Here is a 25,813-nt window from a genome sequence, read left to right as displayed (position 1 = left end):
TGCACTGAGACACGAAATTAAGACAGTCACAAACTCCTTCAATTACCTTGCAATACAAAAGCTGCACTATCTTGGGAGCCCAGGTACCAGCTCCTCAAAAGGGGATCTAACTCTGTATTGTGCCTCAAGAACCATTAAAATTATTTGAAAAAGCACAGATATTGTTCATTAAGTACGTGTCCTTGTCAGGGTACAGGTCTAACACATAAATAAACTTCAGATATACTAGCTACAAAAGGCACCAGACAAGGTAAGTTAATTTGCACAATTACAACCCCAAGTACAAAATCTTTTCCACAATGTAAATCCAAATACATTTCATAGTTAAACAGAAGATATGCTACTTGCCTCAGCGGAAGGGGTGATGACACAGGTTGGCTAAGAATCAGGTTATCATGTGGAGATAGCTGGAAAAAGATTTTGAAATACATTCTTTTTATTCTGAACTTTGGAAATACTTATTAGAAGTTACACAACTGTAACAAACAATACCTAAAAATAAAGTTTAAACTAAGCTGAACCTTATATATACCAGTTGTATAGCAATGAAGCAGTGTGCAATGCTATGCATCAGTATCTTTTAGTAAAAACCAGGCAAAGCACAATCTTCCTTACTTGGTCAGAACTGAATACATTGCATATTCATAAAGAGGAATTTAAACTAGATAATACTGCAAAAAAAAAGAATATATTAACTGCTGAAAAATGAAGCTTTCTGTATTTTAAGGGAAACGAGGACCCATAGTTCATACAGCTTTCAGGGGCTGGGGGGGGAAGGGGATTCTTTTTGGATTTAGGGGGAAGAGACAGATAAAATGCACAAAGAAGAGAGATGGCAGATCATAATGTAAAGAAATATTTTCTTCAGAAGACATGAGAATTAGGCTCTTAGCTGGTAGAAACAGCTCAGCTTTGGTAGTATCTTTAAAATTTGCATTAGTTGAAGATTCAAGACAAAGAACTTATTAATTCACATTTCTTTCTTACAGAGACATGACATCAAGAGAAATCATTCATATAAGCAGCATGAATAAGAGGATTCAAATGAGTACAAGAATACAGATACACAATCATAGGACAATGGTAGGACAAGGGCTAATGGCATTAAACTGAAAGAGGGTTGATTTCGATTAGATAGAGGGAAGAAATTCTTCACTATGAGGGTAGTGAGGCACTGGAACAGGTTGCCCAGAGAAGCTGTGGATGCTCCATCCCTGGAAGTGTCCAAGGTAAGGTTGGATGGGGCTTTGAGCAACCTGGTCTGGTGGAAGGTATTCCTGCCCATGGCAAGGTGTTGGAACGAGATGATCTTTAAGGTCCCTTCCAACTCAAACCATTCTGTGACTCTATGAATCAATTTATCAAAGCTCAACTGACATTTGAGCCATAGCAAATCCAAGGTAACAAGATACCAGTTAGCTTAATCCTCCCTGCTAAGCGGTCATGCATTTTCTATCTACTGTATAAAAGCACACATACAAGTAGCAATAGTAATTCAGTAAGTCACAGTAACTGGTACAACTAAGCTGCACATTCAGACAACTTGTTTCACCTTAGACCCCACTGCAGATGACCAGACAACAGAAGTCAGAAGATCAGATGAATTAGTAATACAAATGCTGAAGCACCAGGTCACCTAGCACTGTGCCTGGACAGACACACAAAACACACACATTAACAGGAGTCTGTGCGATACTGCTGCCTGGCATATTTCACATAAGAGACCTTCTGAAGGCTGATGCTACATTTAGCTTCAATGACAAATGAGGATGGCCACACCACTCTACATGCTAGATTTGTCTCCAAGTAAGTCACCTTGTACAACCACCACCATTAGCTTGTTCAGTGAAAGAACTGAGAGACCTCATTTTTTTCAGTCTGAGCTAACCTTCATAAACTACCCTCATAAAGAAAGCATCAGCCTAATGCCCTATGACTTTTGTGTTTCAGCCAAAGCAGATAAATACAATCAGGCGCCTGTTCAAAGACCGTGTCTCCCTTAGGCAGAAGGGGCACTTACTGCCCCAGTTCTTCAAAGGGAGAAAAATATTACTCAGTGTGCTCTTAGAAGTTTGCAGGTTGTGCATACATCTTTAGAACAGGAATGTCTGCCTAGCAAGGGGATGTAGGATACAGGGAATGGAGTCTAGCAGACTTCAGATCAGAAACAACCTATCAACGATGGCAGCTGGAAACTGACAATCAGGAACATTCCTGAATGTTTTACTAATGGCTGTAATTTCTTTGAAACGTAAGTCAGACACATGCCGTGTTCTCTCTCACTTGGAACAGATGCTAAGAGGGATGCAAGAAGGGGTTACACATCCAGAGCGGCATACATGTAGTTACTAAAACATATCAGGTCTCGTTTTTAGAAAGCATATAGGCACTTGTGCGACATTCTAGGATTTGCTATGCTAATTATTTAGCAAAAGACTACCATGTTTTACATTAACAAGCTTCACAGAGAAATCACTATTTCTTCAATGAAATGGAATCCCAAAAGCTTCTAATTTTCAAGAATACAGGCATTTCCCCCCCACTATTTTTGGGAAAACATCTTGGATACAATCACCTGTGATTTTATTCAGTGCAGTTTCAAACGCCACTCAAAAGACCCTGAGAGCAGCTTGAAGGAAGTACTTATTCATAGACCTCAACTACCACTGCCCACTCTAAAAGCAGTGTGTTCTCCATCTGCACAATCAGCTACTAAAGTTGTACTAACCTGATACGTACAGTGTTTTGACTGTAATTTCACATCACTTACACCACATCACTTACATCTAGGTCCTCAGACTTTGTTCCAGGATATACACCCATGTATGCTTTGACAGTTCCCTAAAAATTCAGACTAAAAAAATTAAATCTTTTTTCTCTAAACTCACTTATAGTTGTCTGTAAATGTGTGTTAGTGTTCCCTAGCACAAATGGTTTCTTGAATGTGAATACAAAATACTCCCAAGATGTAAAAATACTGGGGTTTGAATTGAACTCTAAAATTAGAATACAAGTGACAGAAGTGTCAGATACAGTTTCAGCATAACTGTTCTCCAACCCCTTTTCTGCATCAGTAATGAATGTCACTTCTTTAGAATATCCAGGTACACTAAGGAGGATCTTTGAATCTTCAATACATTCTATAAAAACATAACCCAGTACTGTATTTACTCTGAAAGACTTCACTAGCATATGGGCTACTACATTAAGACTGAAAACTGCACAGGACTCTCCATATTTTACTTCATACAAGTAATAACAGACAGTAACATTATTTTGTTACAACTTGTTTAAAACCACAGCATTGGAGAATAACTACAACCGGAATAGAGATGTCTCTCCTCAGCAATAAAATTATAACATGCCTCTACTCATTTTTGCCTCTTAGGAGGAAAAAAAAACAAGTGTAGATTTAATAACACTTCACTTAAGTAGTCTTTGAGATAGGGATTTCCTCCCTCCTACCAACAGCAACATGGGCAAATTTCAAATAACAGGTAACCTAATCCTAGCAATTATACCATTTCACTCACACACAGTAAAATATGCTTGGTCTTGCAGGTAGGACAGAATAAAAGTCATATTTGCTAAAGTGTGCCTCTGTTGAATGTGCGTGGCCCTTGCAGTTTTCAGAAAGAGCTATCCATTATGTACAGGACAGCATGAAGCCCCTTGAGAAAAACAGGTAGTCATGAATACACTCTTCACATCTGGTTTTAATTTTATTTATTTCTCAGCCTTCAGACAGTAGCAAGAAGAAAACAGTTCAAAAGCTACTGCAAAAAAATCAAACCAGATGACAACTTTGAGTAGTTTTTCATTAATTTCCGTACATTCGGGGGGGAGGAGGGGAGGAGGGATGGGATATCAAACTCCAACCTACGTTCTAAGCTCACCAAACAGTATCTTCCAATAGCTCATTAAAGTTCTTAACTGAACTGGAAACAACAGTGTGAAATCTATAAAAATTAAGTGTGTGAATTTAGGAAAAAATCCTGAACAAAAAAAGTGAACATAAAAATTACATTTTCCATTTACTAACCTGTTCAGCAGCTGTTTTGTCTTCACTTAAGACATAGCTATTAAGAAGAAATTTACACTTACCTGAACTAGAATTCTTGGCCTCTGAGGGGATGGAAAAGGAACTTTATGCATGAAATGGGAAATGTGTCTAGAGGAAAAGAAAAATACTTATTTAGTAGAAATTAGAAGCTTAAACTGCTCTACCTCAAGACAAAATTATTGCCAGTAAGAGAAATTATTATATAAAAATGGCAAGTACTTCTTCAGAAGACAGAGAGCAAGAAAAACAGCCCCCAAATCCTACAGGGATATTCTGATCACGAAAACCTATTTTTCTCCCACTGACAACCAAAATGGCAGGCCAGATTATCTTTCAGACTAAAAGCTTGGTTTGTGAGACTGAAAAATTACAAGCAGCTTTTTTTTATAAAAAAATATACATATATATTTGTAAAGTAGAAATACTGATGTTTGAGTATCACAATACCATTTTATAATCCTGCTTCTGCGACTGGCTTAAAATAGCCCTATACCTCAGAGACTAGCACTGGTTATTTGCAAAAAAATATTCACAGCTGAGTATCTAGGAGAGTCATTAAGTTCATCCATTTTCTTCACATGCATTTTCTTCACTTCCAAATACAAAATGTTATGTAAGATTTCTGATGAAAAAAGTGTTAAAGCTTTTCCGTACACTACAAATACAGAAAGATGTTTTTAAAATCTGAGTAAGTTCTCAGTTTTATAAATTGATTAAACTTACAGAAGTTCTAAAAGTGTGGGAGTTCTACATAATACACACTTTCACTTTGGAAGCAGCTACATGCAATCAGTAGAAACTCAGGAAGAAACAGGTAATCCATCATAAGCTGCACGCTACAGTAGATACTTTACTGTGATTTCTGCAACTTTTACCATTATTATGACACAGACAACATCATTTTGAAGAAATTCAGAGAAACCCACAAATAAGCACTGATTTATACAGAAGGCTCATTTTCTACGTTTCCAATTCAAAGCTATATATTTCATACATATATTTCAAGGTAGTTGCATGTTATCCTATTAGCTGTATGCAATCCCCCCTGTTTTCACTGTGTTTTTAATTTTGTGTCCTTGTGCTAGGCTTAACTTTCTGTTGCAGTTCCATAATCACATAATTGGCATTAATCAGAAGCAATATTGTGCCTCTTCCTCCTCGCCACTCCTCAACTGACTTCCCTTGCTTCGGCATCAATGTCTGTGCAGCCACAGGGCAATGAGAACGGGAAAGGAATCAGGCTGACAATGAATTTGGGGTTTTGTCTTTATTACCAGTGTATGAAGATGGTGGCAGAAATATGGAGCATACAGCAAATGTCAAGGGAAAGGCCTGCTGCTTGCAGAAGCAGGGCTGACTGAATATGTTCAAATATACGTATGGCACAGACAACCTTCTTCATCATTAAAATACCTGAAGTAACTAGGCTAGGTGCTATGTTAAGTTCATGCAGGACAGTGTAGCTATATTATCCACAGCAAATTGACCAGCCAGTTTACAAATCAGAGAAATCAGAATAAGCAAATAAATTTGCAAAATAGAAATAAAACATTTATTATATTTACTTTTCATTTTATTCATTCTCAAAATTCAAAACTCAAAAATAGTTCTCAGCTTAAAAAAAAAAATCTTTTCATTATTGGAAGCTTACGCTATTGGAATTTTAGAACAAGTACATTAGATACAAAGTGGAGTGATGAAGTGCATAAACAATGATAAAAATGCTTAATCCACAAAGTCAAAGTCTCGTAAAACTTAATACTGAAGTTTAATCAGAAGACTAACGTGTAATAAAATGAAAATCAAATACTGCATTTGAAATCTGATGCATTAAAAAGTTACGTTAGCCTAGAAATGTTAAATGGTATTACATATCAGTTACAGGTGTCAGCCACTTCTTGGATATAAGGATTTCCTCTGCATTTTAAAATGAGAAATCCTTTATGTAAGAGGGAAATTAAGTTTATTTATCACAAATAGAGGAGGATTATTAGTGCAAAAAAATCAATCTGCTTTATTATCTCTCATTACACAACAAATAGGCATCTGAAAAAATAAAAAAAATACATATTTCATTCTCCTAACTTGATGTATGCAACATTAAGAAAGAATTTATAATCTTGCTCCTCCTAATCACTATGATAAAGGGTGCAAAGCTAATTAAAAAAGACTTTCAAAGATACTGTTGCAGGCACTTAAATCACCAATAAAAAAATCTAGGCTTTTTCAGGAAGTAGGTAAAGATACATTTAATTAATGGAGAAAAGTGCTTAATCTTGTGTAACCATTATATTTACTGTTTGATGACTGAAGTCAAAAGGATATTATAGGAAACTTAGAAGTAAAAGAAAAGCTCTCATCAACTGAAATTACTGTTACGGATTTTTGAAATTACTTACTTCTCAATGGGTAGGACATGTGGACCAGAAATGGAGTAACGATACAGAAAGGTAAGAAACTTCTTGAAAGCATCGAAGAAAGGCCAGTGAGAGAGCAAACAGATGCATTTATTTGTTTGAACTGTTCTGCATGTGTCTGACTTCCCCTCAACAGCAGCTGCTAATCCCAGTTGAGATTTTTGTTTCTCTGTGAGATTCTCTTCAGGATACAGTTCATAAAACTGAATAGCAGCACCATATACCTGCAAACAACACAGTTGAAGTCAACCAATCTGCCTCAATCTTCAAAGCAATCTAACAAACCCCAAACACGCAAGGAAAATCAAGTCTATGTTACTGTTTGAAAAGTTACATTAATGCACCATCTTTTGAAGCAATCTATTCCAGAGTATTCTTATGGCTGTGAAAATCCAGACTGTCTATTATTTATTTAAAACACTTAATGTCATATGAGAAAGAGTAATTTAAGTGAGAGAAAAATAATGATTATACGGAATACAACTAGAGTCAACTGCTTCTACAATTGCCTTTAAAGCTATTTTAGGAATCCTTTGTAAGCAACTCAGAGCAGTATTCCTCTAACATCCAATTTACTTTTTAGAACAAGTATCTACATGCTAGGTTGTTTCCATACTTGCAATAAAAACAGTATACTTGCATGTATATGCAGTAAGAATTTTTATTAGCTCTGTAGTTTCAAAGGCTAACATGATTGGAAAGCAAAGGAGTACAGGTTTATATGATCAACAGTCCGGCAGAGAAATAAATGCAAGTCACTCTTTAAAGTAGTCTTTGAATGAAGCCCAAACAAACAGATTCACGTTTGGCTAGGAAAATATGCATTATAATCATCCTGAAGAGAGAAACGACCAAATTTTTTTGCTCAAATTGTTAATTGATTTTTTTTTTAAGCTTTCAAAATACCTTTTCTGCAGAAGCTCCAGTTAGTACAAACGTAGAAAAAACTGGGAGAGGGTATTTACTGTTAGATGGCCAACATTCAATTGTTGCACCCATAGGTAGACAAAAAAGAGGCACAGATTCTGGTAATGGGAATGATTCATAATCTTCTTCAGGATATCTGCATATTAAACCTATAAAGGCAATTTGTAAAGAGGCAATTATGTAAGGAACAGCATTCATCCCACAAAAGCATGCCCAGAAAAATTGTGTATGAGCATACACTAACTTCAGAAGATCAGTAAAGGAAAGCTGTAAATAATCAGGCATAGCAAATAGCTGGAAAGGGGCAGCATGCTTAAAAGGCCTAAGGAGAAATCACCTGACTCAGACATTGGACTGAAGTCCTACTTACTGTTCTAGGAACTATTCATAACTAATTTATCTTTTTCTGTTTGCAGGTTGTGTGCGTCCCAGCTATTATTATAACGGTTCATATTCATCTCTAGTACGAGTAAAGATTTAGAATTTAGTTGAAAACATGGCAACCTGAATAATTGAGAAATAAGGCTGATGTTTTCAATTATGAAAGCAATTAATTCTTGCCAACGAGTTTCCTGAAAAAATCTGATGTTAGATATCAAATAGATTATTTTTTAAATATCAACAGAATTGAACCAATTAATTATGCTGATCCACCTCAGCTGAGGATTCAGTTAATGTGCTATCAGACTAATGTGTTTAGACTTAATTTTAAACATTGCTGTAAAACATGAAGTTCTGAAGCAGAGGGTCTAAACATACAGGTCTTCAATTACATCATACGGCTGCAGCAATCAATCCTTTCTTATTGCTAACCCAGGGGACTCCAAACTGAGAATGAATATTGCGTGAAGAGATTTAGGATTTCTCTGCATTACAGAACACAATCACTATGCATTCTTTTCTAATATATAGTGAAATATTAATAATAATAACTTGTAATCAAGAAGGGCAGGGTTTTTTTTCTGCACAAGAAGCAAAATTTTGTGCAAGCTACTACCAGACATAGGGTCTTTTAAAATTTGTGTGTATTTATAAATTTATTATCCACCTTTTAGTTAGTCCTGTTTGTTTACAGAGAACAGCATCTCAAAGGGATACAAGCAAATTAAAGCTTAAGTCTGAATCATGCTCATGACTTGCACTCAAAATCAGGATTTTAAAAAAATAAAACCAACACATTTCATCATAGCCATAGCAAATCTAATTCTGTCTTATAAATAAAACAACAAAATAAAGATGATACACAATCCAAAAATACTTAAAGAGCTCAATGCCACTGATGTTCAGGCAGCATGGAAGTCTGCAGTATTCTTCAAAACATTTCTTAAAGAAAGCGTTTGTGAAAACACATCAAATAATTTTTGTGGTATTTTCTTCTGCATATATATACACATCCTTAAGAGACAGTTGTCAGCAACAAAAAGGTGGCAGATACACAGGTTTGTAGAAACCTATCAAAACACAACTATGCTTCCAATTAAAAGTAATTTTTAAAACAAAATATTTATGATACATAATTCTAAGGCTTATTTTAGGACATGACTTTAAAATAATTCTTCAGGGAAAGATTTCTTTTTGGATAATGCTAAGACAATGTCTTTGTGAAATAATTCTTCAATAAAAAAATGTATTACATTACAAATAAGCCCACACATCCTGAATTAAAGTTAAAAAAGCTAAATAGTAGTTACATACCAGCTTTATATGATATGGTGTTGGTTTTTGCCACAGACTTTTTATAACATAAATATACTGCTGAGCCCCACTGTAAAACAAAAGAAATTATTGGATTACGTGAAGAAGTATAACGAAAGGATGTAACAGAAAAGAGTGGAGGAAAACCTCCTCTCCCTTGTTTACAAAGAACCATAATCTACACACCTCTAGAACAGAACTGGTTTATAGACTGAAGCATGATACCTATAAATTCTTCTCTAAAACATTTGTTAATGCAACTACAGAATTTTAAGTACAATTATCATCCATATAAATATTTAAACCTTTCTTCATTTTGTTAAACTTCTGGCTTAAACATGTATACAGATATACAGACGTAAATGCACACATTTATGTATACACACACACAGAGTGCAAGGTTTCTGTTATTAATTACATTTGTGTATTACTTTAAGTTAACACTTAATAATTTTCTTTTGTGCCTGCATTTTTATTTTAATCATGCTAATCTTTAAGCCCAATTCCTTATTCCATCTGTGATTTCATAGTCTATGAAACACTGCAGCATAAGGTCATAGTTTTTGCAGCTTCTAAACAACAATATCCTTTCTGGCATTGTTAACATTTCAAAATATTTTTTAAGTTCTCAATTTCTGGACATGAGAATAAAGAACATGGAAAGCCATACTGGAAGACCGGCACCCAAAGCTTTTAAGGATGGGAAAATGATACAGCAATTTCCATAAGACAGCACTCCCATAACCCAGTCGATACAGGGACTGGTAGAACTGAAAAATCCATTTGTTCATGTCTCCAGGCTTTTATTTAAAAACAAGTACAGATAATTTTCCATTATCTTCTTTGCATGATACCACTCACATATGCAGTCAGCATCCTCATCAGCATGCTCCCAGGCATGCTGACTTTTGAGGACCCTACAAAAGCCAGCATATAAGGGCTCCAAATTCAACCAGGAGACACCAAAATATTTAAGTTCTGCAAAACAAAGTGCTGTGACACCTGTGTATTTTAGCAGGGCTAGCTTTGGAACCATATTAAGCATTTAAACAGGCTTACAGTCAACAGCATCCAACATCACTTATATGCAGCCTTCTTCAGAGGAAAAGTTTGTGAAACTACTGAGGAGAATGACACTTATAAAAGAGCATTGTAGGTAATACGGCACTTCAAAAACAAACCAGAAGGCAGTTGTTCAATACAGAATTCCATCACAACAGTAAAATCAGTGTCATAAACAGCCATGTCTGTGAAACCTCCAGTTATACACAAGGTGACACAACAGGTTCTAAGGACTAATCCAAAGCTGCTGAAGTCAGCACTAAAAAGACTATTTGCTCCAAGACTTCTGAAAAGACTTTGTTACAAACATGAACAAAGAAATGTAATCCTCCAACTCTCCCAAGATTTGATTTATCTTTGGAGAGTGCTTATCAACATTTTTCACAAGGTACTCCGAGAACCGTCACAAATACTCCACAAACATTACATCACTGAATATCAAGTGTTCAAAATCCAGGTTTTGAATCTTACCATACTATTATTAAGGTTCTTGTCAACCTTGCAGAAGGTATGTGGAGGGGTTTCTCCTTTACTTGGTATGATTATACATATATCCGTAACAGCCAGCGTGTTTTGCGTCATGTTTTCGGATGCTCGTCGGTAAGTGATGTACACTCTTTGGGATGAGGCACTGCCACTAATATTAGCAGGCCGACCATACGGAGTAGTCTGAATTATTTCACAACCTTGCTTCACTCTTTCTTTCCCATCATATAAAACCCTAGTTAAAATGGGATAAACAAAAGTCAGAAAGCACATAATTTTTTTTTTAACATTTTGAATGCTAATACTACACCAAGAGTGTATAACTATAACTGAGTAGTACTAGTTTAACAGCAGCTCTTGTCTCATCTCTGATCAAAACATTTTTACTGACAAGTTCAGGTCACATTATATCAAATTGCATTCTAACAGAAAAGCTTTGTGATGCAATTATACTAGTTTTCCTCATATATAATTGCTTTTAAGTGTTTTGTTTACTGCAAAATAGTGTTATTTTCAATTCTATTGAAGATTAGCCTGATGCTAAGAACATCACACAAGTTGCCTCTTTTCAATCTGTATTAAGCATCTTATCTCAAACAAAATAGACACGTTGAAAATTATACATGGCTTTGAAAATTCCAAAATGCAAACAATCACACTTGTCACTAAAATCCACTCAGCATGCATTTTTCCTACCATACTGGGTTACAGTATGCTCAAGTCAAGAAATATCTTCCTGTTTGGAGTTTTGCCTTATATTAAAAAAGTATGGTATTTCAATAAACCTCATTAGGCAACTAAAACTGCCAAAATCACTTATTGGAACAGAAAAAACACTCACCCCAAATCAGTAAGTGGGGGCTTATCCCTTCCTCGGCGATAACAAAGGTATATCTGTGGTCCTACAAGACTGCCATTATTAAGATCTGCAGACAGTCCTGAGGGGGTAACATCTATGCATTTATATCCTTGAGGAACTTCTTCCCCCAGGGATTTATTAATTACTGTTACATCTGTAATAGGTTCTTTTGGCTTAGCGATTTTATGGCAAGCATCATTGAAGTGGATCTCTTCCTCTAGTGGTTTTGAAATATCTGTTAATCCTGCGACAACAAAGTAGTCAGCAACACGAGCCCCTTTGTCTTCCATTTCCATTACAAGACGTTATAACTAGTAAGAAAGAAATACATATCAGTATTTTTAAAGGAAATTATAAGATCAGAAATAATAAAATTATGTTTATTTTTAAAAACAGAAAACTTGCAATAATATAAATGAAAACACAATAGAAGAACACAGAAGAAAGAGATCCATCATGAGATCAGGTAAGATTTTTCATTTGTAATCACGATCTTTCCAATTTGGAATTCTAAGCCACAATGATGAGAGTTAATTGTCAAATCTTGGAACGGAAAACCCAAGTGCCCTCTTTTTGTTAACTCACACACTAGAGTAGCTGAACCAACAGGAACAGTGATGGCAAAATACTGTGCAAAGTTTTGCAAATAGTTCACTACTTAAAGCTCATGGCTAAGCCAAAAAGTAGTTCTTAAGTATTTTGCATACAGTCTTATTTCTGCACTCTGTTCACCGTGACAATGGATCTTCTAAGGCATGAGCTGCAATTAATTTGCTTCCTGAATATTAAACATATATGCAAAGGCTGCCTTGATTATTCTAAAGATACAATTATAACATCTGCAGCCATCTCAGCCTATGGGATTTTACATCAGATACCAAGGCCAGATCTTCTTGGAGTATTTTTGCAGGCTAAAAGTCGATACCACTTCATTTTATAGTGTTTTGGGGCTCAGATCCTTGATATGCAACCCATCCATTGCCAGCGATATACCAGCTTTATTACAAGACATTTAAACCAAGTCAACTTCAATGGACTACAGACCACCAGGAAACAAAAACATTCAAGACCACATGAAGTTTTTCGTAATAGGAAGGAATACAGTCTTGCTGTTCCAGCCAAATTGTGTTGGGAAATTACATTCTTTCTTCCTGGAACATACTGATAAAAAGTTCTTTACATACGAATTCTTTCTGTATAGTGGCTTTTTGCAGTGTTTGCTACCAATGTTGTAAATTAATGTCAGCACAGGACAAAGTCGTATCTGTAGAATGAAAAGATGGCCTTGCAAACAAAACATATCTGGAGATTCTTCTTTGTCAGAGACTCTTGAATACCTTTGCAAGGCACTTAAACCCCATGTCTCATTTAATAGCTTGATTTGCAAATAAAGAAAATACTTTCAGATCTTTCATTGAGAAATGGGCTAAAAATGTTTATCTAAGTCACCCATATGTGCTGGAACCTCGCTGAAGTAGCTTCAGGAAGTTTACTGTCATCAAGTTCCAGACTTTTTAAACCAAACAAGCTATTTAAGACTCCCTTTTGTTGAATTAATTTTGTTTGGGTGTAAAATTTTATTGCAAGAAAAACTCCTGCAACACAGGAGTTTCAAGAGCTTGCTAACATTCAGAAACTCAAACAGGATTGAAAACAATTTGAATGGTTGGTACAAGACTTCAGTGTTCATGCCACCTTTATTCTGGTTGCTTTATCTCCCTTTGTTTTTTGCTCTAGGTAGCAAGTATTAAACCTTATCAAACTTATCATCATGATTCTTTGATTTTACCAACAAATCTTCATTAAAGCAAGCAAAATAAATTTGGACCTCTCTCACACTGGCAATTAGGGAAATTATGTCCTAAATTGATATTATGCAATTAATCAAGTTGTTCCAAGCCAACCTCAGATTTCCAGCACCAGTCCCTGCTCAGGAAGGAAGAACGTCAGCCTGTGCCTGACCACCACTATCAACCTCATCCACCAAGGTAAGCAAGCAAGGTAATTCCATCTTCCTGCTCTTATTTTGTAGGAGTAACTGTCTTGACTAGCTTCTAAAGTCTCAAGGAAATGAGTAACAGTTTTTATTTTAAGGTTATTTACATTTTTCAAGAAAAAAAACCCAAGAAAACCCCTCAAACTATCCAACCTTTCTTTCTTTCTTTCTATATGGCTAATAAGCAATACGGGACACTTTAGAACATGTGATTACTGGGAAACAATCATCAATATCGAGCAGTGTAACAGTTTGTAAATAACCATTCAGCTTGTTTTCTGAGAGAAGAGAGAATGCAGTTACAAAACTAAGCTTAATTTAACCTAAATACAGTTATTTTAAAAACATCTGGAATATGTTACTCAATTTGCAGTATATGAGAGTAATAACTACAAACTGAAGCTTCTTTTTGAGTGATATATCCAAAGACATACAAACTAAATCACTGCATATGCTGCCTATTATTTCACTGTACATCTGGCTTCAGCAAACTCAGAACAGGCTAGCAGCAAATGCATGGAGAGATAAAGAAGTTCCATAAAAGCATCTTTAAACTCCAACATAAGACCAAACACTAACACCTTTTAGCTAACATGACGGAAGTTTTAAATATTTTGTAACATTAACAGTTCTCTGTAAAACTTAACTATGGTATGCTACATTTCAACTGTCATTAAAACTTTGTATCTTTATCAACCAGAACCCACTCTAACCAGTGGATAAGCTGTAACAGCTTGGGTTTTTTTTTAAAGCTACAATAAACTGGGCAGGCATTTGCTCTTAAGTTTAATAAAAAAAATAGATAAATGAATCAGAGCATAAGCAGCTGCTTTTAAAAAGTTGTTATCATTTGAAAATGCATCAAAAAACGTAGAAATAAAAAAAATGAATGCTTTATAACATAGATCAGAAAAGAGCTACGGTCAAAGACTGCTCAGAAGATAGAGGGGGATATATATATGTATACACACACACACACACCTATAGACCCCAAAGTATTCCTCAAGAACTGCTGAGGAAGAAAGGGCTGGCTAAGTAAAAGCTACCAACCTAGCAATTCAAACTCGACGCTTACCCCATCATCAGCTCCGGTGAAAGAGAAGTTTTCCATTAAAAGACTTGAGAAGACAGAAGGTGGACTGAAAGCCGACTAAGTCTTGCACTGTTGTGCATGAAAAATGCTCTGTAACCACAGGCTCAGTACAAAGCAGCAGAAACACTACAAAACTGAACTTTGCCTTAAAAATTCTGATCAAGAAAAATACTATTTTTTGGTTTGTTCCTTTTCTCATTAGCATTATTTCACAAAACCACAACAATTTCTGGAGTCCTTCACAATGCCTTAAGCGACTAAGTCTTGCACTGTTGTGCATGAAAAATGCTCTGTAACCACAGGCTCAGTACAAAGCAGCAGAAACACTACAAAACTGAACTTTGCCTTAAAAATTCTGATCAAGAAAAATACTATTTTTTGGTTTGTTCCTTTTCTCATTAGCATTATTTCACAAAACCACAACAATTTCTGGAGTGCTTCACAATGCCTTGAAAAGAAAATAGTATTTTAGTGATCGAAAATTATACAAACTATGACTGTTCAAATTGCAAGTAAGCCTCATAACTTCAGTGTATTAGCACCACCCTACTCCAGTTTAATCAACCAAGGCAGCATGACAAATAAACAAAGACATATATCCATATTACACCGAAGAATCATACCTATCTCGCTATTTAAGACTCACTATTAATTTTTTCATATTCAGCTTATACCAAAAGTCTTAAATTCAAACATTCATTTATTCCCAAAAGCACTTTCAAGAAAAACTGGGACAGGCTCTCCTCATTTAGAGACAGTTAAAATTAGAATCCCCTACATACAAACACCTGCTATCACACAAATTTGCTTCCTGAGGTTATAGCAAGTAATACACAAGTCAGCAAGACTTTCATAATTTAATGCAGATTTTACAGAAGGGAGGGGAAAAAAAAAGGCCTAGCTGATGATGCATCATCCCTTCAGATCTTTGCCTTCTGATACAAAGACTTGCAGCTAAAAATGCGATAAAATGCAGAAGATATCAAAGAATTCAGTGGTATTTTATTCAAGCTGACTCAGACTTCACTAGAGCTACTGCAATACTCAAATTTTCAACATCTGCTTACTATGAGAGCAGATTTCTGCAAACTTTATTTTAACAGACCCCAGAAAGAAGGTATATAATGTGAGCTAATTCAGTGACAGATAATCATTCTGTGAAAAGCAAATCACATAAGCTGAAGAATCTGAATAATTTCAGTAGAGAATCTTACCATGAAGGTATTCCAAAGCATGTTTTAATATATACATCACCCAGTACTGCAAGTCAACTTCCAGGAAAAAAAAAAAAAAACCCACAACAGAAACAAAGTCACACTGCACAAAAGTGTTGCTTGAAGCAGCAGGTGAAATTCAACAACATTAACAGCGCCACACTGAGAAGCAGCTACTCTTGCTTCTCCACACTTCAGTCACCTGGGGATGAAAAGCTGTGCTTTGAAGACAATGCCATGGGATCCCAAACATAACCTCTTACAAAAGACCCTGGAAACAAGTGCAATATATGGTCTTTGAGCCATCTCACGATAATAATTTTTAATGGACTGTGTATTACTAATATAACTATAAATTAAACACCATAGACATCGGTAAGAAACAAAATATCCTTGCAGATAACAAACTGACTTGTAAGAACATATTAAAACCACAGATTTTGCAGATCATGACTATATAAATGTGGGAGAAAAAAGGGCGCTTTGCCATTTCTAAAAATATGGGAAGAGGGGAAACAATCAGATAATCCTGCCACAGATCCACAAACTATAGGCTCGATTACTTTGCTGAAAGACAAAGGGTAAACTCAGCTCATTGTTTATTCAGTTTCTCTTTTTAATATCATTGTATTTCTTCATAAACATTTAGGAAATAGTAATTAAAATTTTTTGCTGTCACCACTGTTGTAATTCATAGCTGCTGGCATTTTAGCAACTATGCAAATGAGATTCATCTGACAAATTAGCTTTGTGATCTAACACTATAGCTCTATCATTAGTGTTAAAAGAGAACCAGTCTGCTGCAAAGTGCAAACCAATCTGCTACTACAATAAAGATGATCAGGAAGTTTACAGGAGTTTCACATGGCCGACCTTTTGGTGATAAAATATCAGCAGGACTTAGATCTAACTCTGAATTCAGAAAGCAGAGCATATACACCAACTTATTTTGCTTCCTACAGAGTTTTTTTCCTATTTGCTATAAGCTATCCACAACTCTCATATAGAAAGCAAACAAAAATTAAAAGGCATGATCTTATACCATCTCCCATATTTTCAAATAAAACAACTAAATCAATGTCCAATCTTTCTGAATCACATTTTTCATTCAAATAAGGGAAGTACACATCAACTTTTTCCTCACCACGTGACCAGAACTAATGCAGGTGTGCCATATATTTCATCCGTGCAGCAGCAACAGGCTTGATTTTTCACGAAGTACAGAGTTTACTATAGATGTACTACACCATTTCCAAGGAAAAAAATACTCATGTAATTTATACAAGCTGCTCCTACCCACAGACATTTGTACAGGTAACTTGTAAGCATGCTGCAGACTGGAAGAATTGCTCTAGCCAGTTTCTTTCAGGGAGCCAGCTTTCACAGATAGCAAAAAGGGTTTACTTTTATGCTTTTTGCATGTGCAAAAGACACACGACCTGTGCAAGACAGCACTAAGGACCATCTGACTCCATTAGAACAGTTTTGCCAGGCCACCTCTGGCAGACACAAACACAACAACTTCTTCGTAATCTTTTAATCTCCCTTGTCTTCATTTCCATTCCTTCCTGCATTTTCCTTTGAGAATATTAAATCTCTTATTAATTTGAGTTCCTTAGTAGGTCCATTAGCTGTCTAAAGCAGGTGACATTTTACTTTGTTAGCCTGACTCCAAAGATGTTCCATCTGTAAACAAGGAACCTAAGTCTCCTAGTGTAGGTTGGTAACCAGTGCAGGGCTCTGCAACACATCTTTCTTACAAGAGTTCAAAGCTTTATTAAAAATGGTGATTTCTTTTTTTTTTAATGTATTCATCATATAATCATATTCCAAGAACTTCCTTCCTTTGAAGGCACATGAAGAGTAGACAAACAGAAAGACACATCAGTGACCAATTTTTAAAAATTGCCAGTAAAGTTCTAGCAGCCCCTAGCATTTCAGTCTCCTATGTGTACTGCTGCATTATCCTGTTGACGTACGCTGCCACAGCACAGAAATGCGACGGCTAGTCATGCAAGAGCAAAATGAAGTTAGCGGGATCAGTCAGTCCTGCTATGGCTACTCAGAACCACTTCTCAGCTGTGACACCGTGCAAATCGCATGAGAGCTCAGCAGTCCAGACACACAGGAGTAACTGCACTTGCCCAGGGAAAAACCTTCACCCCATCCCTGTACTTCCAAAGTTGCCTGACAAAAGTGACAGACAAGCCTGTTTCCTCAGTATTTTCTTCATAGCAAGAAAACAATCCTAGGAACAAAGCAGAATCACTCAAATATCACAGGAATTCTCTCAAGTCAGACCACAAATCTTTTGATTTCCTACCTTTTCATCAGGGCATTGCTTCTACAGTTTGCCTCTCTTGCTGCTAACCAGGCTTTAACATAGGCGTCTTGTTAAAGTTTCATTCCCTACAGAAACAGTAAAAACAAAAATTAAACAATGTACGCATTTGTTGAAACTTACACTGCACGCTCCCCTGCACCAGTCACACTAAGTGAACGTTGTGAATTGTTGTAGGACTCACTTGCTAAGACAAGGTTACATCACTTAACTATTAAAAAAGTGCATGAAACAGATTTTAAACTTAAGCAACAACATGTCAAGTTTTATGCTGCATTGATATTTTAAGAATGTAAACAACATTTGATGCTTTAAAAAAAACCAAAATAAATCAAAGAACAGTTGAGCCAGCCACTTTAAATTATTTCAACTCTTCCACTATTTTCTGATAAATAACTTCCATGTCTATTCATTGGTGTTTGCCAGCTATGAAAGTGTTCTTTCAGCTCAATAACCTTTCAAAGTCTACTTCAAAACATTGCTCCTCTTTGCGAGATTCTGATATTTAAGCAGATCCTTCCTACTCCACGATCAGCAACGCACATGTACTCTTCCATCTGGCCACCTTACTCCAATTCCCCATTCTTACCATTTACTGTCATAATTTACTGGTTTTCTTCAGGTATGGTAAATACCAGTATGACCACTTTTAAACATTGGTGTGACCACAGGCAGCTTGAGCTTGTGTTTTACACCAAGGCATGGCCAAGTTAGGCAGCCTGTGCTACATTTAAGAATTTTGAGGCAACAGCTTTCCACCACAGGACTGAGAAGAGCTCACTGGAGACACTCTCAGACTTCAATCTCCCGCAACAACTCATTAGCATGCAGCAAGGCTGTAGTTAAAAATAAACTTTGTCTAAACGAGGCTTCTTTTTGCCAAGACTTGGAGAACACTCTTAGAAGATTATAGAGAGAAGACTTCAGAAAACAAAGTGTAATATAAGCAAGGCTGGGAAGAAACACATCTCAATAGGGTTTATGTGGACCATGAAAGATTTGCTTCCATTCCTGAAGTGGAAAAATTTTGGGAAAAAACCTTACCCTGGATTATCACAATTATATTTTTGGGAGCACAAAGTTCAAGATTCTATTCGTGACCCCAACATACAAGACAACTTGTTTCAGATCATGCAGAAGCAGTCAGCACTGTTAGTTCATTACTCCTACAGCAAGCGTGAGAGGGGTGACAGCCTAGAGAGCAAATCCAGCCCCTGGTGCAAGTCTCTCTAATCCATACAGCACTACGGACTAGTACCAGTTAAAGTGAGTTACTCTCCAGTAACTGACTATGAACATTTTTACACAAGACTACAAAGAGAACATGCAGCAGTATCACTACGTATTTTTGTCCAATGACCTGATCTGTAACATAAATTTTCCAGGAGTGTCAGTAATTGTAATTATAGGGATCACCTGCAGACTTCAGGCACAGCTGCAAAAAGTCTAAGAAATAAGCAGCATTAATACACATATAATTTCCCCACGGATACTTCAAAAACCATCTTTCCTAGTCAACTATCTGGAAAGATAATAAGGAGAGTTAAAGGAAAGAAAAAGATAAATTTACATTTACACATCGCAAGGAACACAGCAAGAACTGCTGCCAGTGTACCTGCAGCTCTATTTCGCAGCTCCACCTCATAGTACGTGCAGCTTATAGAATATATGTACAACTAGTTTGTTGTCCTCCATCTATTGAGTAAAAGATCTACTTGTCCAAGAAGCAAGGTGCAAAGGGCATACTTTATTACCCAATACCACCAGAACTTCTCATAGCTTTTTTATCTTTTAGTAGGGCACTGTCTATACTTTTTCTTCACATTTCCTACTACTGCAGTTAAACAAATGACAACAACACAGGAAGTTGCTAACAATTAGGGCTGAAGTGATCAACTGCATTACTTTTTAGACCCTACTGCGTACATCTGCACTCAATGATGTTGGACAACACAGTAATTAACAAAAAGCCTCTAGCCTCCATTAAGCTCCTTTTGGTGCTGCATCAATAGTAGTGCTACTGCTAAGAAAAGTATTGGCATATAAAAAAAAAAGCCAAAACAAGAAAAACCCTGACACTCTTCTGCTCCTACATCACTAGACCATTCTGGTCTATTTTTTTTGCAGTTTTTTGCAGGCCCCTTCACAATCATCTGTATCAACTCATGGTTAACATACTCTCATCCAAATAGCAGAGAAGGTAAATCAAGAGAGCTCAGAAAACTTGGCAACAAAGGATCTCCAAGAGGTGCCTGGGAAACAGAAAAGTGCTGGATAAGAGCGCAGGGACAGAACACAAGACTGACTTCAGGAGCAGAAAATAGGAATGCAGGCCAAGAACTGAGGGACAAGCAGATTTGTTGAGCAATGCCTAGGAAGAAAGAAAAGTTAGGCTTAAATTCAGAAGCTAATCTAGATTCAGTGGGATCGCTGCAGTCTGTGAGCAAGAACCAGCGCAGTCTGTGAGCAAGAACCAGTGCAGTCTAGAGTACCAAACCTTAGAGGAGGAAGCGGAATAACTGGCAGAGAGAAGGCAGGAAGGAACCGACTTCACCCTGAGGGAGAGCTCAGGCATTTTCTAAATCTTCTATACTTTGCACCATCACTCACCAAGTCTTCTATTTGCTTGTTCTTCATTGCTGTTTTTAGTCTCAATAGAATAAAACCATTTACTAAGAGGGTCTACCAAGGCTGCTTAGGTGTTCACTATGGTTGTGCCACAGCAAAATCCCATGATATTCAGCCCTGACTATAAAAATTCAAGAAAGCGATGTTCAAGTATCCCACAAGGTTCATGACAGAGACAAATCTTAACAAGGCCAGTTTTAAAACTTCCACTTTTCTTTCTAGATTACAGTATTTATGGCCAAAAAGCACAACCAAAGAATGGAAACAATTTCTGAAGTACAAGTGTGCTTGTAGGGAGGGATGCAGAAAACAATTTATAGCACATGAGGGGGAGGGAAACCAAGGTAAGCATTATAAAATGTAAATATTACTTCATCTAAAACACAGTTCAGGAGGGCAGCCAGTCCATGGTTTTTGTACAACTCATTATTATACAACAACTTTTTAAAAGGAGAATTCTCCCAAACAGGCTGTTCTGTTTTCCTTGGCACAGTAGATAAAGGCAAACGAAAGCAGCAAATCTTCCAATATTGAGCATCAAACCCAAAATCTCACACTGAAAATGTCAAAGCGCATCAACGAAGCCTGACAAAAGTGGCCTGCTTTCACCCAGCCACATTTGGGCACACGTGCCAACCTCAGTTTAGTTTTGAAGCCATTCTCTACCCAAATTAAACTTTTGAATTCACAGAGTGGTGGAGGGAAAGACAGGTGAGAATTGTTTCTAAAAATATACTTTAATTGTGACTTAGAACATTTGGCATTCTTTTTTTCTCTGGCCAGCAAAAATGTCCTGTAGGGTAAGAAAACTGAACCCAGCCATGCTGCAAATGATAGACACCGAGTGGATGACATGCATAGATTGCAACTGCAGGGCTGTAACTGCTCCTTGCAGATGATCTACACCACACTGGAAAGGTTTAACGGAGAGATAACACTAATACCTCCCTCATCTAGTAAACCTCTACATCCAGTTAGCAAAATGTTCATCATCTACCCCGCAGAAAAATAAGTGTGAATGTACCGCTACCAGTTCAGCTACAAATACATCTATTAACTAACACGTATTGCTGTGACAGTTTCCTAGCTAGGTTAGCTAGCAAAGCAATATAAAGCAACATCAGGGTATCGCCCCTGATAATCACAGTAAATTAGCTGAAGTGCAGTGATATGCTAAGGTAACTACTGCGTCAGGATTCCAAAGCCAGCTCAAAATTCCTCTTTGTAACATAAAGCGGACATATCTTAAAACCCTTTCCCCACCTTTTGGGCCAAAACTGTTAAATAACCATACCCTTAAAAGAAAGGCTGGAGCATACCGAGTCAGCGAGAGTCATCTTATGTGCTAAATATTATGAGAAAAGTACTCACAGAAGGGTTTGCCCCTGGTGTTCTACATAATGAAGTCTCACTGTCCTGAGTTCAGCGTACAAGGTAACTGCGAAGTTGTACAATTTGTTAGAACGCTGCTCCTGTACCGGGATTTAACTGACAGCGCTGTGCTGAGCCTGATTACTTTTGTACTTGCAGGATCTGGACAGCATTGCCTCTTGCACCGTAATTTTATAGCCAAAATATCATGCAGACAAACTTGCTGACAAACGGAAGCTATTGAAGCTAGACCAGATCCTGATCTCAGTTGTAAAAGTGAGAATAATTCCTTAAGCCTTAAGTTTATTCTGAAGCTCAAAACCAAAACTCACGAGTCCAGCCCACAATACTCTTCCCTCTGTTTGCATAACGCTTGCACAAAAAAAAAAGTGGGGGTTTCCTCTTGGGACTTCTTCATTTGCATATGCATACATACAACTTACACAACATGCTTACTGCCTGTCCACTTTTATTTCAGATGACTACGTTGAAATAATTTAATTAGTATTAATGATTTTTTCTGACCCAGATTTTAGAAAGCAAAAATTAAACAGTGAGAATGTAATTAGCTAACTTACTTCTAACGCTCCTCCTTACTCTTTGCATCCCATTCTTATACCATAGTTCCTTATTCTTTCACTCCTTGCCCCCCATCATTGCTTACTTCAATTTTGCTCTAGTTCAGCCTCTACAGTAACCCCGTACCCACTACATGAAAGTACACTTTGAAAAAGTAAAAACATGCCATTTCAAAGAGTAGGGCCGACACTTTCTGAAGTCTTTCGTTTCCACTTCTCCTCCACAATTTCCTCCTGGTACTGCTTCTGAGCTCTTTAGGGAACTACCAGTGACTATTTCTGCATCATAGACTGCTACAGAAATGACTGCTATAGATCAAACCTCTCAGCATCACTGCCGCACATAGCCGTCACCGTACATTTTAATTTTGACTCTATAGTCTGTGGGGGCACTTTATAAACATCAGCAGAGTATTTCCAGATCAGTCATAGGCCAAACTTCCAGACCCAGGCATGGTATCTTTTTTTGGTCCTTTCCCCCTCCTTTTAAGAAGTATTACAGTTCTTTCCAGGAAACTTCAGAACAAATACCTTAAATCCACAGCTACAGATGTATCAAAGCCTGAGCTACTGGAACCCTCTGTCAGACAGCAAAATACCTGGAAGTCACCAATGCCTCAAACATTATGTTTGAACAAGGTTGCAAGGTTACATTGACTTTTTTTTTTAATCCAATATAAATTGTGCAACATTTTAGCCTCCAACTTTTTGGTCATGCTGACACCATATTTAAAAACTAAGGTCAAAGTTGAATAAAGGACAACAAATGGAAAGAAGAATTCCTACAAGTCTTAATTTTGGGAGATATTTAAGATCAAGAGAGGTTTTCACTAAGTAGCTATTGTACTATTCCCTTTCCACAACCTGCTCGTGTTTGACCATGAGTGCAACTGTTTCTACAGCCACTGTTATAAAAAGCATTTCAATCTACTACAACTTGCAAAACTCACTCCAATTCAGTTGCCAGGAAGTATGATGGAAATCAAAAAGGAACGTTGAATACTTAAGTGACATTGCAAATTTCTTTTTCCAGTTTTAAAACCTCAAGATTAACAAATCCCATTATTATTCAGCTTGGTTGAGATATCATCTTCCTCAATTGAAGAGTCACAAGACAGTTTTCTCTAGCCAATCACACACTACAACAGGAATTTACCTAGAAATTAATAAACCCTTCAGTGCAAAATCCTGTAGATTAGAAATTGCCAGACTGGCTTCTGAGCAGCGGTGCCCATGACTCCTCTTAAGAGTGACATAAAACAGCAGCATCAGTTAGACGCCTTCCTGAGACAACCTCATTCTCTTTAGAGCACCAGCTGGGCTCTACTCTCTACCTTGCTACTTTCCCTTTCAAGCACATACCTTAAATAGGATCAGGTTATTTACATTTTTCCTAATGCTTGACCTGAATCAGCTACGCTCACCTGAGCCCTATAGTATGTGCCAGGCTATGTCAATATTTATGCTTTTACTAACTAATAATTAACTACGGCTATGTAACTACAAAATTGCGAATATTGCTGTTAATGCATATAGAAATTCCATTAAGCACCATACCAGCGCTATGCTGAAGTAAAGCTTAGAAAACAAGCTGTTCACCAGAAACGTGGACCTGCAACCACACTGCTACAAAAAGTATGAAAACTCAGGTGTATGAGCATCCTTAATTCTGGAAAAACATTTCTAAATAAGCTTGCATCTTAAAAACGATCCTAGTGCCTTTCGGCTTACCACTTGCAGAAACAGAACTTACCTTTTGTGCTCCTTTCTAGTAAATTCACTGTTTAGAAGAGGCCATTGGGTAAAACCTGTTCCAAAGGAGCAGAAGGCGCTCATAAACTTAGGAAAGTGCCTCACCCAGCTGGACCCTAATGTTTCTAGAATAAGTAAAATGTGTACATCCCACAAGCTCTTACTGCTATAGAGAAGCTTAATCTTTTCTGTCTGTCTTTAAGGCTCCCTGCAATCTTCCCCTTCCCCAAAAGCTAACCACAATAAACTCTAATGCTCTATTTTTGATAATTAAACCATTTCAACACCAAGTCACAATTACCCCTAGAAAACTTAGCTTCATTTACCAGAGATGCAGTTCCACTTTAACGTCAACTTTATATGAACTTACAGACTCCTCAATACTTTAAAAGAAAGAGTTTCACCAATACTCTAAATACACGATTTTTTAAAAAAGAAGTGAGGAATGGGAGACTCTGTTACAAAGTAAGACTTGTATGCTAGACACGCAAACCAGAAATAATCCATTTACTCCCCCTCGACCTTCCTTGGCTAGACTAACTCAATTAGTTTTCCTAAACTACCACAGATACTTGCCAAGATTCAATATTTGTGTTTAATCATTCAGAAAGTGAAAGATTATGTACTGTAACGCGACACTCTTTACGGAAACCTCTAGTTGAGCAACAGTTCCAGAAAAAATTGTGAAATGATGTAAGAAGCTGTCCAGAACACCACGCTTCTACCCCGTTAATTCAAAAAAATTAAACTTCAGAACTAAGCGCCAAGTCAAGACCTCATTTTTAGCAAATCAACGTTTTCGGAGGTGGCACGTTTTTAAATGCATTTGAAATTTCTCCACAATAACAACCGTGGCTAGGAAGTTATTAAATATTATCATCCCCTGGCCAGAAACTTATGCTACGTGCAGACGTCATAATGGAACAAAGATAAAAACGCCAGGGCTCATTTCTACCATAGGGTCCAGCGTGCCGCATGAACCGAGGCATACAGTAAGCCAGGCTGTGGGAGCCGAAGGGAAAGTCGCAATAAAACCACGCACGCACAAGGCTGAACGCTACCTGTGCAGTTCCAGCTGACGCAGCGCACGCTGCCTTATGCTACGTGCAGACGTCATAATGGAACAAAGATAAAAACGCCAGGGCTCATTTCTACCATAGGGTCCAGCGTGCCGCATGAACCGAGGCATACAGTAAGCCAGGCTGTGGGAGCCGAAGGGAAAGTCGCAATAAAACCACGCACGCACAAGGCTGAACGCTACCTGTGCAGTTCCAGCTGACGCAGCGCACGCTGCACGGAAAAAACCCGCACATTTCTGCGGGGAACACGCG

General features: G+C 37.1%; 1 protein-coding gene across 5 annotated transcripts in view; it reads right to left on the bottom strand.

The window, feature by feature from the left end:
• Positions 1-24,538, bottom strand: part of DENND4A (DENN domain containing 4A) — a 51,964-nt gene extending 27,426 nt beyond the window's left edge. For 4 of the 5 annotated variants that reach the window (XM_035902515.1, XM_035902519.1, XM_035902517.1 and 1 more), the window contains exons 1-9: positions 24,484-24,538; positions 18,136-18,221; positions 11,492-11,820; positions 10,636-10,885; positions 9,103-9,172; positions 7,387-7,556; positions 6,463-6,704; positions 4,105-4,171; positions 349-407 (exon numbers count right to left, since the gene is read on the bottom strand). In XM_035902515.1, the coding sequence (XP_035758408.1) occupies positions 349-407; positions 4,105-4,171; positions 6,463-6,704; positions 7,387-7,556; positions 9,103-9,172; positions 10,636-10,885; positions 11,492-11,805 (1,172 nt within the window). In that variant the 5' untranslated portion in view covers positions 11,806-11,820; positions 18,136-18,221; positions 24,484-24,538. Of the gene's footprint in view, positions 1-348; positions 408-4,104; positions 4,172-6,462; positions 6,705-7,386; positions 7,557-9,102; positions 9,173-10,635; positions 10,886-11,491; positions 11,821-14,580; positions 14,730-18,135; positions 18,222-24,483 lie in introns of those variants that run through there. The other variant, XM_035902516.1, reaches the window with a different exon arrangement.
• Between the last annotated feature and the right edge of the window lie 1,275 nt (positions 24,539-25,813).

Source organism: Egretta garzetta, unplaced genomic scaffold, assembly GCF_000687185.1.
Source record: "Egretta garzetta isolate BGI_Z169 unplaced genomic scaffold, ASM68718v1 scaffold549, whole genome shotgun sequence".
NCBI classification, from domain to species: Eukaryota; Metazoa; Chordata; class Aves; order Pelecaniformes; family Ardeidae; genus Egretta; species Egretta garzetta.
This window is presented reverse-complemented; position numbering and strand designations above follow the sequence as displayed.